General features: G+C 40.0%; 3 protein-coding genes across 4 annotated transcripts; all 3 read right to left on the bottom strand.

Moving 5' to 3' along the window:
* On the bottom strand, positions 1–10,551 carry trappc13 (trafficking protein particle complex subunit 13). Of its 2 annotated transcripts, XM_084382300.1 has the most exons (13): positions 10,415–10,551; positions 9,245–9,313; positions 6,732–6,831; positions 6,535–6,619; positions 6,302–6,429; positions 5,242–5,314; positions 4,868–4,912; positions 4,398–4,415; positions 1,569–1,705; positions 1,270–1,468; positions 1,036–1,136; positions 404–551; positions 1–312 (listed from the first exon to the last, which is right to left on the bottom strand). In XM_084382300.1, exons 1-13 carry the CDS (start codon positions 10,458–10,460, stop codon positions 205–207), a joined length of 1,257 nt encoding a protein of 418 aa, XP_084238426.1. In that variant the 5' UTR covers positions 10,461–10,551; the 3' UTR covers positions 1–204. The 2 variants fall into 2 exon arrangements, with proteins under 2 accessions (XP_084238426.1, XP_084238427.1); XM_084382301.1 differs by lacking the exon at positions 4,398–4,415.
* Positions 10,552–10,937: 386 nt separating this feature from the next.
* Positions 10,938–12,262, bottom strand: LOC311274839 (lysosomal membrane ascorbate-dependent ferrireductase CYB561A3-like; the record flags this gene model as incomplete). Its single annotated transcript, XM_084382836.1, has 3 exons — positions 10,938–11,049; positions 11,237–11,391; positions 12,257–12,262. 3 exons carry the CDS (start codon positions 12,260–12,262, stop codon positions 10,938–10,940), a joined length of 273 nt encoding a protein of 90 aa, XP_084238962.1.
* Positions 11,855–16,149, bottom strand: dtwd2 (DTW domain containing 2). The gene is made up of 6 exons (XM_084382305.1): positions 15,746–16,149; positions 15,402–15,492; positions 14,526–14,620; positions 14,221–14,419; positions 13,517–13,645; positions 11,855–12,682 (listed from the first exon to the last, which is right to left on the bottom strand). The coding sequence occupies exons 1-6, from the start codon at positions 15,907–15,909 to the stop codon at positions 12,503–12,505; spliced, it is 858 nt and encodes a 285-aa protein (XP_084238431.1). The 5' UTR covers positions 15,910–16,149; the 3' UTR covers positions 11,855–12,502.
* Between the last annotated feature and the right edge of the window lie 252 nt (positions 16,150–16,401).

Genomic DNA, 16,401 nt, shown 5'->3' on the forward strand with positions numbered 1-16,401 from the left:
AAAGATTCCAGAGATTTTATTAACATTTATGCACATTTACATCATTATTTTCAAACAAAGTGATTTATATTATTCACAATTCATTTTAAAATACAGTTTTCTCCCCTCAGGTTGCAAAAAGAGTGAAACGTCAGCGTTATGTGCAGACTTTCCACCGTTGGTCCATTCATATCTAAAACGCAAAAAAAAAGGTCAATAAAATTCCTAACTCTCGTTGCTCGTGAACGGGCAGACCACACAAACTTGTGCTACGTCGTCATATTCGTACGTCCGCTTCAGAAACGTGTCTGTGAGTCTCAATCCGGAAATACTCTGAAACAAAGAGGGGAGGAACAAGAACATTAGTACGCAAGAACAGCACGAGGACATCAACCGAGAGTTTTCCTGCAAGTGCGGATCTTACCTGCAGACCCTGGACTGATGAGAGGAGTGTGAGGGGCAGAGAGAGGAAGGCAGCAGGACTCAGTTTCCCAAGCTGCCGCCCCGATACACCACACCAGTGGATCGACCGGGTGTTACACATCTCCAGCACCAGGTCCATGGTTCTTTCGCTACAACACGAAGGACACAAAAAAGCTGATTGTAATTCAGTAATTTAATCACATGTTAATGATTAAACGCAAGGTTTATACGGTGCTTTTTCAAGAACGTTCAAGGTACCTAAACCAAAAACTTCCAAACTGTCATAGCCTTTATCGTCATATCTAAATTGCTATAAATGCCACTGCGAAAAATACTTTCACAGAATTCCTTTATACTCACAGAATGTACATCATTACCTTATTTTACCAGCTGTTCATAATTGATTGTACCTTTTGATCATGATTATTTAATGCTTGAAGGGATTGTTTCATTTCAAATATTAAAAGATTTTTGGTTGACATTGACATGTATGTTTAAAAATTCAAGCATCAAGTTAAAAGTATTATATTTATATTATATTTCCCAAACTTTCAAGACTTCATACAAACCCTGTAAAAAGCATTGAAGGTTGTCTTGTATGGGCTGCAAGACAACTATTAGGTGGATTTTTACCTGCAGTTGGTGATTTTACAGATAATGTCGAAAGGTTCTTCGAGGTTGACAGTGTCAGGAATCATCTCCAAAGACAGTCTGATATCTCCGTACCCTGGAGCCTGGAGGACATGAGGACGGAACAAAAATAAACACAAAGGGAGAAATTACATGACTTTCTTCGATTTTTGTTATAGCGTACACTAGGAATGTTTTAACTGCTAATATCACTGACGTTTAAAAGCATCCTCATACCATTCTTTGCAGCTGACTGGTCTGTAGCCTCCCTCTCTCCCCGAGATTGGTCTTCCACACGATGTCGAGCTTGCCGATCACCGTCACACCCTTGATGACGCCGGCCTTCTCCGCGTACTCCGGCTTTGGCTTCAGGCAGTACAGGTACTGCCGTGTGTCCATGGGCTGCAGGTAGGACATTTTCCCAAACGTGGACTCTCTGGGAGTGAAAGGTGGAGAATGAAGCCTAATACTGACAGTAAATACCATCGTTCAGCTTTTTTTTTGCGATTACATCAGACTAAATAAAGTGCTTTTACCCTCCGTCATCTGTGGCTGTGACCGTGTTGAGCTCTGTGACGTTGTACATCATGGAGGGCTCTAATGAGACCTTCTCCATGAACATGGGCGAGGTGGTGATGTTCTGGATCTGAGCCTCCAGGAACACTTCATCTGTCTGGAGCCGAGAAGCCAGGAGTCAGACTAATATTTGTCGCTCAAAATGAAACATCGTCTCCAAGGCGAACTGAGCAACACATCCACTTCGTTATTAGATATTAGGAAGGGTTAGGCTTGTGCAAAATCCTACTTCCTTAAAGGATAGGTTTGCATTTTTCCAAGTCTGTCTTATTCACATGCTCACGTGTGTGTGTGTACATTTATTTAGTGGTTGCTGTAATTTTCCTCCTGTCCGTACTGGGCATGAAGAGACATCTTTCCTTACATGATTTCAATGTAAAACACGGGGGACAAAAGCCACATCCCCGAGCAGTCACAACCCCGTGCTCCGGGGACCCATAGACTGTAGAAACATGGATGTTGTCTCCATGACATCACCCAGAGGTTTCTGAAGAGCCACTGTGGCTCCAGCTGTCGGCATCTTGGCGGTGCCTGACTCTGCCTTACTCCTGGCTAATTCAAAAATGAGCAAAGGGGTGGATTGTCGGTGGAGTGGAGCCGAGCTCAATGAAGCCTGGTTGCTGACAGCTGACTAGACAGCGAGCCACCAGCTGTTATTCAATTAACCCAGGTCTTTAATGTAATTTAAGCCTCAGTATAAGTTAAATGAGCTCGTTATTTAAGAATTCACAGAGGAAATTAGCTTTCGAGACCAAAAGAGTTTTTTGTACCAGGTTGTAAACGTGTTTCTTTCTGCTGTAAAGTTGTGCATTTTATTTGGGGGCTTTTATGGGAACTGACTCGCTTGTGTAGTCAGCCGCAAGTGGCAGTTTAAGTAACTTTTGTGTTTGGCACATCTGTTGGCTTCATTTTCCTCTGGGTGGGACCACATTTGTTCACACGGAGCAGAAATACTACGTGCAAAGGTTTTGAGACTACTTAAACACCATAAAGAAGCTCCATTTCCCGCTTTTTAAATCCCTTTTTTGTTTTCATTTTGTTAGTTTGTTTTTTATTTAATCAATGCCCACTTCCTTTGAATACTGACATCTATCGGCATGGCAATAGATGGCTTTGAAGCGCTTTAGTTGGCCCTAAAAAAGACAATTATTTTGAAAAACACCCACTTGATTTGACTAACTCAGAATTAGTCTCATTAAGGATGAGATCTTTCAAAGCACAGTGTGAACAGGATGAAAGATTACAAACAGCCGTGACTCTTGGACATATTAGTAATGTTTTAAGATAGACTTGAAAAAATGTGAAGCTATCCTTTAAGCTACTCTGTAGGTGATGTGAGAGTCATGTAATGAGTTACATGTGTCGATCTGACTCAGAGGACAAACACTTTACATATAAACATAAATTAAATTCTACTCAGTTTGCTCAGTGTACCTTCGAGGTCATTGTTAGTACAAGTGCTGAACAGCAGAGTGTACAGCAGAGGTTGCACGACGACAATCGACAAGTCATTCAAACTGTTCGCTCAAACATCAACTAGCTGTGTGATTTTAACCAATCAGACTATTTAAAACAGTCATCAAAACCTTTTAGAGGGACTGGCTGACTTTTCTGCTCTCCGGTATCAGTTTGTTGTGGAAGCAGCAGATTTACAAACATGTGAAAAAGGCTCACTCCTCAGTGAGGTGGTTTTACTTTAAAATACATTCAATATATTGAGATAAATGAAAAAGCTGGTATTATAGTACAGTCTTCCCACATGGACAAGCATATTAATATCATTAATAGCTTCCGTATACAGAAAATTCTGTTATTATAAAGAGTTACTTATCATAATATGACTTGATTTGCTCAGAAAATATCAAACCTTTGCTGAAAGATAAGTTCCCGTAAAATTTTGTAAAGTTGTCTCACAACTCAAATCAAGCTGCCTCAACACTGTTAGTAAAGGATTTTCATTCTTGTTTTTATGGAAACAGCTAGTTGATGCTTTTTGGAAAGTAACCGTCAAACCTTCAGTGCAACCTCGACTGCACGATAAGACACAATGAGAGAGAAGCAGAGATTAGTTCATGCCTGCAATTCATAATACAAGATCAGACCATGAACCATTCTGGATGAGGTTAATGTTAAATCACAGAGCTTAGCATCTCGGATCCATGCAAAGCCATTCCAACCAACACCTGAAACCTCGCGTTTTATTAAACAGAATCAAATCTGTTTCATTAACTTTAAAATGATCAAGACCCATCGGTAACTTATTAAAGTGATTTTGGTTTATAATCACCAAGACATTAATTGGCCTGTTGCATCACAATTAAACCCTAAAACCCACTATACAAAAGTTAAAAATGAGATTAGAGCACCATCATTCACGTCTTCAATGTTACATAATCATTTTATATCTTGACAAATAGAAAAAGAACACAGTCCATACTCAAATTTTCCCCAATTATGATAAATCGTATAATCAATAATAACCCCACCCACCACAATTTGACACCACAATTTAAAAGTCCAAGCCCTGTGTAGGATGAGTTTGCAAGAAAGCATGAGCGTCCAAAGAAAGGGCAAAGACGAACAACGGAAAGTTCATGTCGAGGACTAAAGTGTTAACACTAACGAAGACGAGTCACTTGTTTATCTCTGACAATCTTTTAGGTATTTCAAGACTTTCCATTCTTCTACTTTGCACCTTTCTATTGGCCCCAGAAAGACAAAGTCTGCTGCACCAAAACAAGGATTAAGAGAAGCTAATGTTCAGCGATGAGAACAGAAGAAACAATTACCACAGAACTGAGGTCACTCTAATGGAGAAAATAAAATACAAGACACAATAAACAAATGAAGTTACATGCCAAAGACGATGACAATGAATATTTGCATACGGCTAATATAAAAAGCTACTGGTATGAAAATGAGGAAAAGGAAAAAAGCTTGTTGCCTCTGTGAGGAAAACACTTGATCTCCAGCTCCAAACGACACGTTTTTCTGTTGCATAAATGTTTGTGGAGGTACAAGTGTTTTCCATGAGACCTGACTGATACTAACTGTCTAATTAGCATCTGGAAAAATGTTCCTAAGTATGAAATGAAACATGATATGAAGCATGGTGTATATGCTAAAGTAAGAACTTGCATGTGAGGCGATACAGTTCTTCTATTTGCAGAATGACATGGTGAGAAATACGAGTGCACACAGTCCGTATGTTGACACTTTTATTTAAGCTGGTGCTCGTGTATGAGAGCAGCTGACTTACCTCTGCATTGTAGAACTTTGTCTTCACATCCAGCGGCTTCAAGACCTGATTGAAAATAGATTGCAAACTGAACGCTGAACTTTTCTCGCACTGTACTTCCATTTGACTGATAAATATCTGTACAATCAGACTGACAATCTTCAGAAAAAAGGTAGAAATCTGAAGGATGATACTCAAAGTGTTGCCAGAGGGGAGGGAAAAGAGTGAGAACAAGTTCACAAACTGAAAGCTGAAGACCACAAGAGACCGAATCTATAGCATGGGTGGTAATTACATTCGCTCTGTTGGAGACCTGTGACATTTCTCAGGTCTCCTCCAAGCTCACATATGAGGTTGCCACTGTTGATTAAAGAGAGCGCTCAAATATAACTCACCTGGAATTTGAAGAACTTCCGAAAATAGAGCTTCTCCCCGTAGTGAGTGGTGTAACTGACCGCACAAACTAAGCTGGAAATTAGAAGAGAGGAAATAAACATAAGATTTTTTTTTCAAATATTTAACCTTTTTATCTGTGTGAGGACAGCTTCCCTGACTTGGTCAGCTGAGAGGACGTTTTGGGTTTTAGCGGCATAATCGGGTGCTTAACAAATATGCAGTGGTGAAAGAAGTATTCAGTTCCTTTCTTATGGAAAAGTTCACCCCAGAATGATATCAGCTCATTATCTACTCTCCCTCATGCCGATGGAAAGTCGTGTGAAGTCTTGTAGTCCAAAAAAGATTTCTGGAGCCTCTCAACAAAATTGTGTCGCAGCATTCTCCTAAATAACTGAAGTAGATTGACCAAAACACAACTGTAAAGTGGCTCCATACAGATTGTCTGGCATAATCCAAGTCTCCGAAAGCCCCAAGATCCCAAACTGATTTGAAAAGACGTTATTTACACCCTTGAGCTAAAGCACTCGCTTCAGACGGGTGCATGCTAGCGCCTTTTAGCTTCACAGCTACAGTGAAGATTTCAGCTTTAGAAAGGGTGTAAATAGTGTTTCCTCAAATCAATTTGGGATCTCGGGTTTCTGGAGTCTTGGATCGTTTGTTTCTTTCACTTGTTTTTTAGTGTTTTAAAGCTCCAGAAATGTTTCATGAAATATGAAACTCCACCCGACTTTTCATCGGCACGGGTGTGATTAGATAATGACCGTTTTTAAAGAGTTTATTTATCTTAAGAAGGAGGAGATTTGGAGATACGTGGTTTTCCTTGGAAAGAGAAGGGACAAATAATTGCAATCTGAAAAGTAACGATTAATGAAAGCTGTCAGACAAATATAGTGAAGTGAAAAGTACAATTGCCTCTGAGACTTGGTGGATTAGAAGTATAAAGTTGCATTAAATAAATATATTCAAGTTAAGTACCTTAAATTTATACTTTAATACAATACTTCTTACATTCCACTACTAAAATGAGGGCGTACATATACTGTGGGGAAAAACACTCACATATGTGTTCCAATTTCTTTGACTTCATGGTGGATAACATCGTCAATGCAGCACTCAGGTTTGAGTTCTGCTACTGCAGAGTTCGACGCCGACAGGTTGAGCCTCTGTGAGCTGGTCTGTAGGTCGGCCTATAAAAGGTCACATCACATCACACAGCATAACAGTTGCGGATAAAACTGTTCAGTGTCGAGTGGGTAATAAGTGTTGGACAAGTACTTCTTTTCATACAGCACCTTGACGAGAATGTCCTTCACAACCTGGTTGCTGTCGTTGTGCACGCTTATGTAACTGGAGAAGGTCTCGCCGAGGAAAATATTTCTGTGCAATGCAGAGATGCAGAAAGGTAAAATCTTTGAGCTTTAAAAGAGTTTCAATAAAATATACTCTCGTTCATTCATAAATTCTCCGACAGAAAATGAGCATTTCTTACCCAAAGTTCTGTGGTAATGTGAGCATCTCTCCCAGCATTAATATCTCTGCTCCTTTGATGGTGGATGGGTCCTCTCGCATAAGCTGATCAAACAAGTCCCCTACGGAGGCAGAAACATAAAAATTATGTGCACTAAAGTACATATTATGGCTGCAACTACATGACAAAACACTTGACAAAATGTGTCTTGTAATGTCGCAATGCTGAGCTAATTATCTCTGGACCAAGAAGAAACAAACACCTGTATCAAACACACACACAGAAGCATTATTGTTCTGTATAGGTTATTTTGGCATTTTGTTGAAAATAACTGAGAAGTAATGTAGCAAGTATTTTTAATCCTCTACGTAGTAATATTGTAACCTAATATATTACTTTAAAATGACGGTAACTAGTAATATGTAATATATTGCATATTAAAAGTAACTTGCCCAACACTGGTTGTTGCAAATATGTCCGTAAAATGAAACTTTGTTGAATTTGTTTCCATTAATTTGCTAAAAGTCAGCACTAACCCTTCTAGAGCTTTTGCTAAGCCGGTGGACTGTGAGGATATACATGATGTAGACACTGTTTTGGCAGTAAGGTTTTAAAAATGTCTTTGAGTATTCTGTGAAGTGCAGCAGGATCAGAGAGACAAAGCGCCTTTGAAGATCAGGTTTCAAAGCAGTCTGAACCAGAGGAGGATTTCACTGGCTTCAAATTTCTGTCCTCCTGTCCAACAACACGGCAACATACATCTTCTATTATGATCAGCTCAGTGGCTAATATTAGAAATGCTACTTATACTTTGATGTCTCCTACTAAGACGTATGTTATTATTAACAACAAAATGCTCGATAAATTGAGATTCTTCAGTTGGAGTTAAATATGGAACATGATGGGGAAAAAAGTGGAACGGTTCTAAGTTTCTAATGTCAAAGTCGCCCAATTCATCTTTGCGCACTTAAAACAAGCTGTCAGTTTTCTGCTGCTCTCGTATAAATAGATCCTACTCAGAAGTGTCAGTGTGATTTATGGTTTGTAAGTAGTTCAGTTGCCAGTGCAGCAAACACATTTATCTGTGCCGCTCTCCAACAGAGAGGAAAACAAACACTCAGACACTCAGCGGGGTTTCCATCTATATCTGGGAGCAGCTTCTGAGATGCAAATCTCTAATACAGATGTGCACTGGGTCCAAAGCAAATGCAGCTCAAAATCTGAATGAAATAATCCAGTTTCACTCCATTTTGTCTGTTGGTTTTTCTGCTTCTACATCATACAGTTCATGGAGCTTTAATATCAAATGTATGAAGCCAATTACAAATTATTATAGATTAATGTTACAGACTAAAAGCATGAATACTCTTTTCCAATACTCAGTTTCCAGCTTTCCCTGTTTAATGAGGTTTATGACATTAACATATTTAGTGTTATTTGTGTAAATAAATATTTTTGAATATGAATATGGAAGTCTTGACTGTCTCAAGTGGGATGTTTGTTAAATCCTGATGCAACCACAGAGACCGTTAGCCATTTGTTTTTACCGTGGGAAGCACTCGGAAAAGCAGAAGCTCTCAGCGACGCAAAAAGCGGAAGCAAGTCAAGTGCTTGAGCCCGGTCTATGTCCTTGTGTTGCTTCATATGGCAAGCCCACTGGTGACGTTAATGTCTCAAGGATCGAAGTATTCATATTCTGAAGCAACTATCCAAACCTGGCTAAAAGTTTATCCATCAGTCATGAGATGAATTCAATGAAACAGCAGTGTGTGGAGTGTGTGTGATGCACATGCATACAAACCTAACATTTTGATAATAAAGGAACAGAAAAGGTTGGTTGTTTGAAGCATCCAAAATAGATTTCTTTTGTAGCTGTCCTGCTACAAATGTTTCACTGAGTCTCTAAACTCTACAGACCATAAACAACATCAGCAATGTAAAAGCTAAACAGAAAGAAATGACACTACAGACATAGGATTTTTATGCTGATGTTTTCTCCACTGTAATCTTTAAAATGACGAGGCAGTAAGGACTAACAAAGGCTGCACAGTGTCTCAGCTGTTAGCACTGTTGCCTCACAGCAAACAGATCCAGGATTTGAACCTAACCCGGCCGACTGGATCCTTTCTGTGTGGAGTCTGCATGCTCTCCCCATGTCTGCTTGGGTTTCCAACAGGTGCTCTGGTTTCCTCCCACAGTCCCAACACATGCAGATTAGTTGATTGAACAATACACCTCAAATGAATATTCAAAAGTTATTACATGACGGTATACAACCGACGTCTGTGCACATTTTGGTTCAATTTTTAATAGTTTAATGGGTATTTTCAAATCCTCCCATCCCCTGTGCCAGCAGAATGACTGACCAAATCTGATTTCCTGACAATATCAAGACGCTCTGGCGTGGCATGGATAAGACTGACTTCTGTGTCAACATCACAGCTGAGAATTACTGATACAACAACAATGACAAGTCAGAAAATCCACAGCAATACAAAGAGACAACTGACAGAGACAGTCTGTCTTTGTCTTACCTGGCAGATCTCGATCTTCACATGTCACTGGCATGTTTGTGAAGAGTGTTGGTTTCGTTAGCCGCATCACTGTAAAGTAAAGTGCCGTTAGTTAGTGGTTGGACACACGAGTAGGGTAGTTATCGTGGTGATTTTACTGTGATATTAATGTGACCCCTACCACTAAATTGAGAATACCCTAGTGCCAATGTCTTCGGTATTCCTTAGCAATTGCTGTGTCATAAGCCAAGGTTTCCTTCCAACAGACTACAAAACGTCATTAAAATGAAAAAATCTTTCTCAATCTCAAATTTTTGCACTTCTTGGTTGTATCCACATGACAAATGTACTTTTTGTTAGTCGTCTTGTACAAAAGCATCAGCTAAATAAATGTAATCCTTCTATCTATCTGTTGTAGTATTTGGTTGTAATGCATAAATAATATTTGATGCATTGCAAGACATTTTATTTCCAGAAATGACCAACATCTTAAAGGGTGACTCATTATTACATTTAAACTCAACTATGATTTGCTGGCCAAACAGTTTAATTTTAGCAGCTGTCAGCTTATGACAACATATGACAACAAGCTTGTGCTCTGCATCCATCTCTCAAGAGCAAGATCTGGAGTCACTGTTATGTTGTGCATTATCAATAAACCACATAAATGATGTTTAATGGGTGCAAAGTCATCGGAAACAGCAGGTTATTGACTAATTAGCTGCCTGTCACATAATTTGACTATCAGTAGCTCTCCAAAGTGACAAAAACGTATTACCAGACAGGCCACATACACAGACATAACATATCAGTAAAGATATTGTAGCAATTGGGGGTTTTGGGCGCATATTTCACTCAGGAAACAGGAAACCAACATACAAACAACACAACAGCCACATATATGCTAGCTGACATAACTCTTTCTGAAATATGACGCTAATTCAATTTTAACTTTGAGGTCCATTAACGACAAGACTAGAGTATTTAAAAATTGGACCTGTCACACAAGTCTTGATTGCAAAGTACCAAATGAAGAGGTCTGATGTTGTTTTAGCTAGCGTTAGCGCTAGCAGCTAGCAGCTCCACAACAACAAATGACAACAGCCGGGCCACTGGAATATTTAAAGCCTCTGTTTGAAAACAACGTCACGAGACACTACCTGTTAAATGTTGGTAATGATGATAAAATACCTTTTAGTGCGAGTAGGTGTTCCTGTTTGGCCTGATTTACTTCCATTTTGACAGAGAAAAGTGTCTTTTCGGGTGATGTTAGCTAGAATGCTAGCTGGTTGTAATGACAGGCTAGCTGGTGAACTTTGACCTCACAGGAAGCAAATTTCTTCTTCGTCTAATTGGGGACGTTCTGAAGATGTAACACTGCCGCTCACAGTCCGGGATGAGTGCTACAACAATAGACTCTTATTTCCTTTACTGTGCCCACATTTCTCTTTTTAAGAGATTCAGGAAAAGGACAATTTTAGCCGTCAAGCGTGTTGAACTCCAGTAAATGTCCATGCATGTTATTAAAATGTTCTTATCATCAGTGCACTATGTCAGTGCATTGATTTTTGCTCCTCTGATTCAACATGGTGTATGATCCTGAATAGTTACTGCTGCACCACACTGACCTCCAGTGGTCTATAACAGCAGTGCAGCTGTAGTTCATCATTTTAAGAACAAAACTGACTTATATCGTCTTTAATGACAATCAAGATTATACTACTGACCAAATGACCAATCCAAAGGCCACAATGAGGAGGCCGAGGGAATTCACAAACTTTGCTTCCACAGGCAGTGATCTGTAAGGAACAGTGCTGTTTCTATTGCTACAGAAAATAAACAGAGAAAGTTTATAAGTGAGCTTAAGTTTTTGGAGTACTGATTCATAATGGAACAACTTTCCACTGGCATGTTGGTGAGTAGATAATGACTGAATTTTCATCCTTGGGCAAACTCAAAAAATAAAGAAGTCATTGTGTTGTAATGTGTTATTTGTGATATTTGAGCACTCACAGGGTAAAGAGCAGTTTCTCATTGATACCACTGATGCAGGCGGTCACACTGAGGATCAAGATCGCTTTTCCCATCCAGATGTGGACGGGTTTCAGGTTGCTACGGATCCACAGCGGAGAACAGGGAAGCAAAAAGCCAGCCAGGCCAAGGACCCACTATCCAACAGCATTGTGACATGAGAGGAAGGGAATGATTACAATGTATTTAACCACTAAACACCTTGTATGTGTTACATTTTGTTTATTTCATACACTAACAGTCCAAATTTGACTCCCTTTGAGGTCTCACTGATGAATACAGGTGAACATGTTCTGCACAGAGAAACTATCTGTGCTATTATTTCAACATTTATGAAAATATCACGCAGAAGAAATGTTTCCCTTTACTATGATCTAACATTTAAATGTTCTCTTTGCCCTATCTACTGTCACTCAGTGTTTAATTCATCTTTTGTAAAATGTTCTTTGCACTATCCACTGTCAGCGTTCAAAAATCTATTTACCTGCCGTGTTTACAATGAATGAGTTATAACATAATCACATTAATTTAAAGATATAAATCATTTGTTTCAGTTCTCAGCACCTGAAATGGCAAATTAGATACTTAGAGACCCAACAGTAAAGTGAGAAAACAAGATTTATTGTCCATGTAAAATTTATTGAGATGTCATTTATGGCATAGAAGAGCTTGTGCAGATGGATTTATCTTAGTTTCTGTGTGTAATATCGGATAAAAAAAATTGTTGTAGGCCTGCAGCCACAATTATGAGAAGTATTTAAAAACAACGGCTAAATTGTACTTTACTGTATATTACAAACAGCACGATACGACTCAAAATTGCCCTGTTTTCCTGCTCTTTTGTGTGTCTGGTAGTTTCATGGAATATCATGTGTTTTAGAGGTATTTTTATTTTTCAACATATCTGAAAGAACATTTTTGCTCATTAAAAAAAGACATCAGTGGATTCAGCCCTTCCAGATGTGATCAGCTGTAGCCACACAGAGCCAATCACAACAGAACCACCATAGTGTTCATAAAGTGCAGGGAGGAAACAATGTAAACTGAAACCTGATTTAACTTAACATCATCTTTAAATTATAAATAAGATTATCTAAAACCAGAAGACAAAACTCCCATAAGTCCAGAGGTTTCCACGGCGGCACCCTGACGCTGCTACATGCTGCTCTGATGATACAATCCTGTGCAGTGTAGACAGCTGTGAGAACAGAGAGGAGTCGAGCCCAGTTTCTCTGCTCTGTCCCTCCCTCATCTCGGGCAGACGTTGTGGTCACTGACCAGTTTCTCCATCCTCTTTATCTTGCGTTTGTTCTTGGGCATTGGTTTGTCGTACATGCCGTTCTTCAGCAGATGCTCCTTGCTGTGATGGATCTGAGCGCCGTGCTGCAGCTGGAAGGAGCACAGGGCTTTCAGGGGCCTCAGCAGAACCTGGACAAACAGAGGGTGAAGGAAGAGGGATGAATAGGTAACTCAAAGTAATGAACCCACAGGGATTTGTCACCCAAGTTTACAGTTCCTTTCAGCTCTACAGAGCGATGTAGGGTCTTCCTGAAATCTGTCCTGAGTAAACCCTCTTCCCAAACAAATCAATAGAGAATCTCTGAAAAAGAAACCCAAAATCTCTGATGCTGTTAGATTAACTTCCATTTCTCATCAGGTGATTGTTTTCTTGCACACAGGATCTTAAGTGTCTTAGTGCAACTGCACATTACCGGTAAGTAAGGACAAGAAATACTGGGAGCATCGCTGATCCTGCTTTTTATTTCAGTGACTGAAATTGAAAGCTGATTTAAATCGACTTTCAATTTAGAAATCAAACTCGTGACACCCTTTACTTAAACGTGAGATACTTTTTACCCCAAAAAGAAGAGCTGAAAGGAGAGTGAATATTGGACACACATTTATTAGCTGACAAAAACACGACTTCAAATGGATGCTAACGTCACTTTGTCTGCTGTTTGCTAACAACTTCCCCACATCAGCTTAAACGTTATAAGTTTCTGCTGCCCCCAAGTGGACACAAAGATCAGTTAAATCAGAAGCGGAAATTCCTTTATTAGTCCCGCAAACGGGGAATCTGTGCGTCACAGCAGCCAGGGGACAGTTCAATATAACAATAAAATAAAAAGGTAAGAAGAAAAGCTAGAGCAGAAATAGAATCGCATATACATAATATCTACAAAGCAGGTTAAATATTCACTTCCGTCCGACAAAAAGCACAGATACTCTGAAATACCAATCATAATTATTTCACCATGTTACCTCTTGGATGTCATCGTTCCGCTCCAGGATGGACAGGGCGACAGCAGCACATTCCAGCGTGGACAGACAGATGTTGGAGGGTTGAGTGCGGATCACATACTGACTGGACAGAGTCCTATTCAGCTGCACCTGTTAACCAAAGCACCGGTGGTCAGTCATGTCAGTGTGGCAGTGGTGTTTATATCGTTCAAAAGGAGGCATGCATGTAATCCAGCTTTACTGTTTTGACTATTAATCTGATACAGACAGGTAAGCACGTTTTTTTGAAGTGGAGGCTACTGATCATAAAATGTACATACATATCAAATAACTAGTTAATTCAAACAATTTCACTGGAATCAAGAATCGCTATAATAAATCAGCCAGCTGGAGTTAAATGAGTAGTTGTCCACAGTGTTCACTTGCCCACATTTGAGAGATATTTTCTTTTATTTTGCTTTTAATTAGTCATTTCATGTGGGGGAGGCGGCTTTGCCACCAGTGGGTGTAATGGAAGAATTGATAGTGTCTCAGGTGGACGGGGCACTCTTCTCGGTTCCAGCATGATTTTGGGATTTAGGGTGACACACATATACAATTTCTACATATAAATCTTGGCTAGGATATCTGTAAATGGCCTCAGTGAAAATAAATCTCTTTTCAACTCCTGTTCTCTTCACATCTAACCTCAACCTCTCGACATGTAACAACACAGTTAAACAAACCTGTTTCGGCAGGTGGAACAGGCTGTTTTTGAGGAACATGTTTTTGGCCTGGCTCCAGGTGCCGTCTATGATGATCACATTATGTTTCACAGTCCCTACTTCCTGGTATTGCACCAACTCCTCCAAGTTCTGGGATTTGGGGCCCGGATACAGGATCAGCGTTCTGCTGTCCCGACACACCGCAGCCAGCTCTGGGTGCCTGAGGGGAGGAAAGATGGAGACAAAAACTAAATGTATTGGAGAATTCAGTCACAATGGTGTTGAAACATTGTGAAATCGTTGTGCTAACAAGATATCGAGCTTACTTTTCCTCATTGAATCTCCTTCCAACGATGACGTTGCATTTTCCTTGCGGCAAACAGGCAGCGAGTAGAGGAACTGTGCGAAGTACCCGGCTCTCCTGAAAGAGCACCAGAGGTTAGAACAGCTGATTTAACCATGAGTCCCTCATAACGGCGGGCTCATCATTGTAATTAGCTGGCATGTTTGTAAATAGTATGTTTTTAGAAAGCCATACTGACGTCACCAACCACAAAACTATTCACAAAAAATAAATATTACAAGCAAAGACTTCTAAGACTGAATTCATCTGTTAATTTTTGGGCTGAGGAACACTGTCCTCTGCTGTATTCATATATTACACACGTCATCTTTAATTTAAAAAAGACGGCCCTGAAGAACCGTATCGGTCAACCCCTAATTGAAGACATCATTTTTGGTTTCTAGGAAAATTTCCGGAGCATTTATGTGCATTTTTTTTGTGTAGGAATTAATACAGATAAATTGATCAAACACATAATCGTTAGTTGGAGCCTTAGTGGGCAGGTGACAGAGATGGTGAGAGCTCCAGTGGAGAGATAAAAACAAAAAGAGGCCATTTTGTACTAAAAACACTGTACCACCTGGAAAATATCAACTTGATTTGTCTAGTTCAGCCTGCTGAAGCTTCATATTGTCTACATGTAAACGTAGGTGTGTATTTTCCATAAATCAAGGACTGTATTTTGTCCCCCACATCATTTACACTGGCAGTCCATTAGGAAGTTGTCTCTCAATGAACATGAGGACATATTAGAACAACCAGAACTGTTTTAAATGGACATTTTGGGAATCTGTCTTTTGTTACATAAATTATATGATTGAAAATGAACTTATCTGAGGTTTATTGATAATACACTCACCTCTGCGGGGTGCTGCACGACGTACAGACATGTGGACACCTCCAGGGGTTGTGATGGAAGAAAAGGACAGAGACACACCTTCTGAGGGCGACTACATGGGAGGAAAGTTGAAGACGTGAAGCTGTGATTGCCCACTTACTCCCCCAGCCTAGCCCCATCTTGGTCTTGAGCCTTTCTGTAACGACATAAATCTGTTCCCTCATTAAAACATGCCAGTTATTTGAGGAGGAGGAGGAGGAGAAGGGGGAGGACAGGGGGGAGAGTCGAGGGGGGTTTTCTTTCCTGCCTGGTCCAGACAGTCTAACTTGGCTAGCTAGCATTAGCTTCACTTTAATTCAGCTCACCGGCACCGCAAACACGTCGGTCTTCTCTCGCCAACCTCCACCGGGAGGGCCGCCAGGTCGCCGAAAGCGTCCACTAATCCATCTTCCGTCGAGGAGCTGTCGGAGGTTTCTGTCCCGTTTTCTTCGGGAGCGACTGACGAGTAAAGACTGGGGACATTGTCCATTGCGGGGTTAGCAAAAAGCTAACTTATCGAAGAAGTCAAACACAGCGCCGGCTCGGGGAGCTTCGGCATAGAGATAGACTAGCTAGAATGACCGATAACCGGTATATTTAACCGAGGGTGGTTAGCCAATTATTTAGAAGAAAGTTATTTTCCTTACGATGCCTGAATTATTTATTTATTTCTCTTTATATCGTATAACTCTAATCACATTTAGCTAACCGTTGCTTGCTAAAGCAACGCAGCTGCATTGAGATATGTTAGCAATTTAAGCTAACTGTCACTCAGAGTAGTGTAATTTTGCTATCTTCTGTTGAGTTGCGTACAGATTTTGCTTGTATCTTAATTGTAATGATTGGTCACCTCATAATGCTTAATTTAGTTTAGGGACACTGGCGAAAATATATATTTATTAGCTATGTGAATTGGCATAACTGCTCTATCTGCTGCATTTCTATGACATGGAGACTTCTTCTTGTAATGGTTATTGTTGAG

The sequence above is a fragment of the Pagrus pagrus genome, assembly GCF_965226575.1.
Source record: "Pagrus pagrus genome assembly, chromosome: 19".
NCBI lineage: Eukaryota > Metazoa > Chordata > Actinopteri > Spariformes > Sparidae > Pagrus > Pagrus pagrus.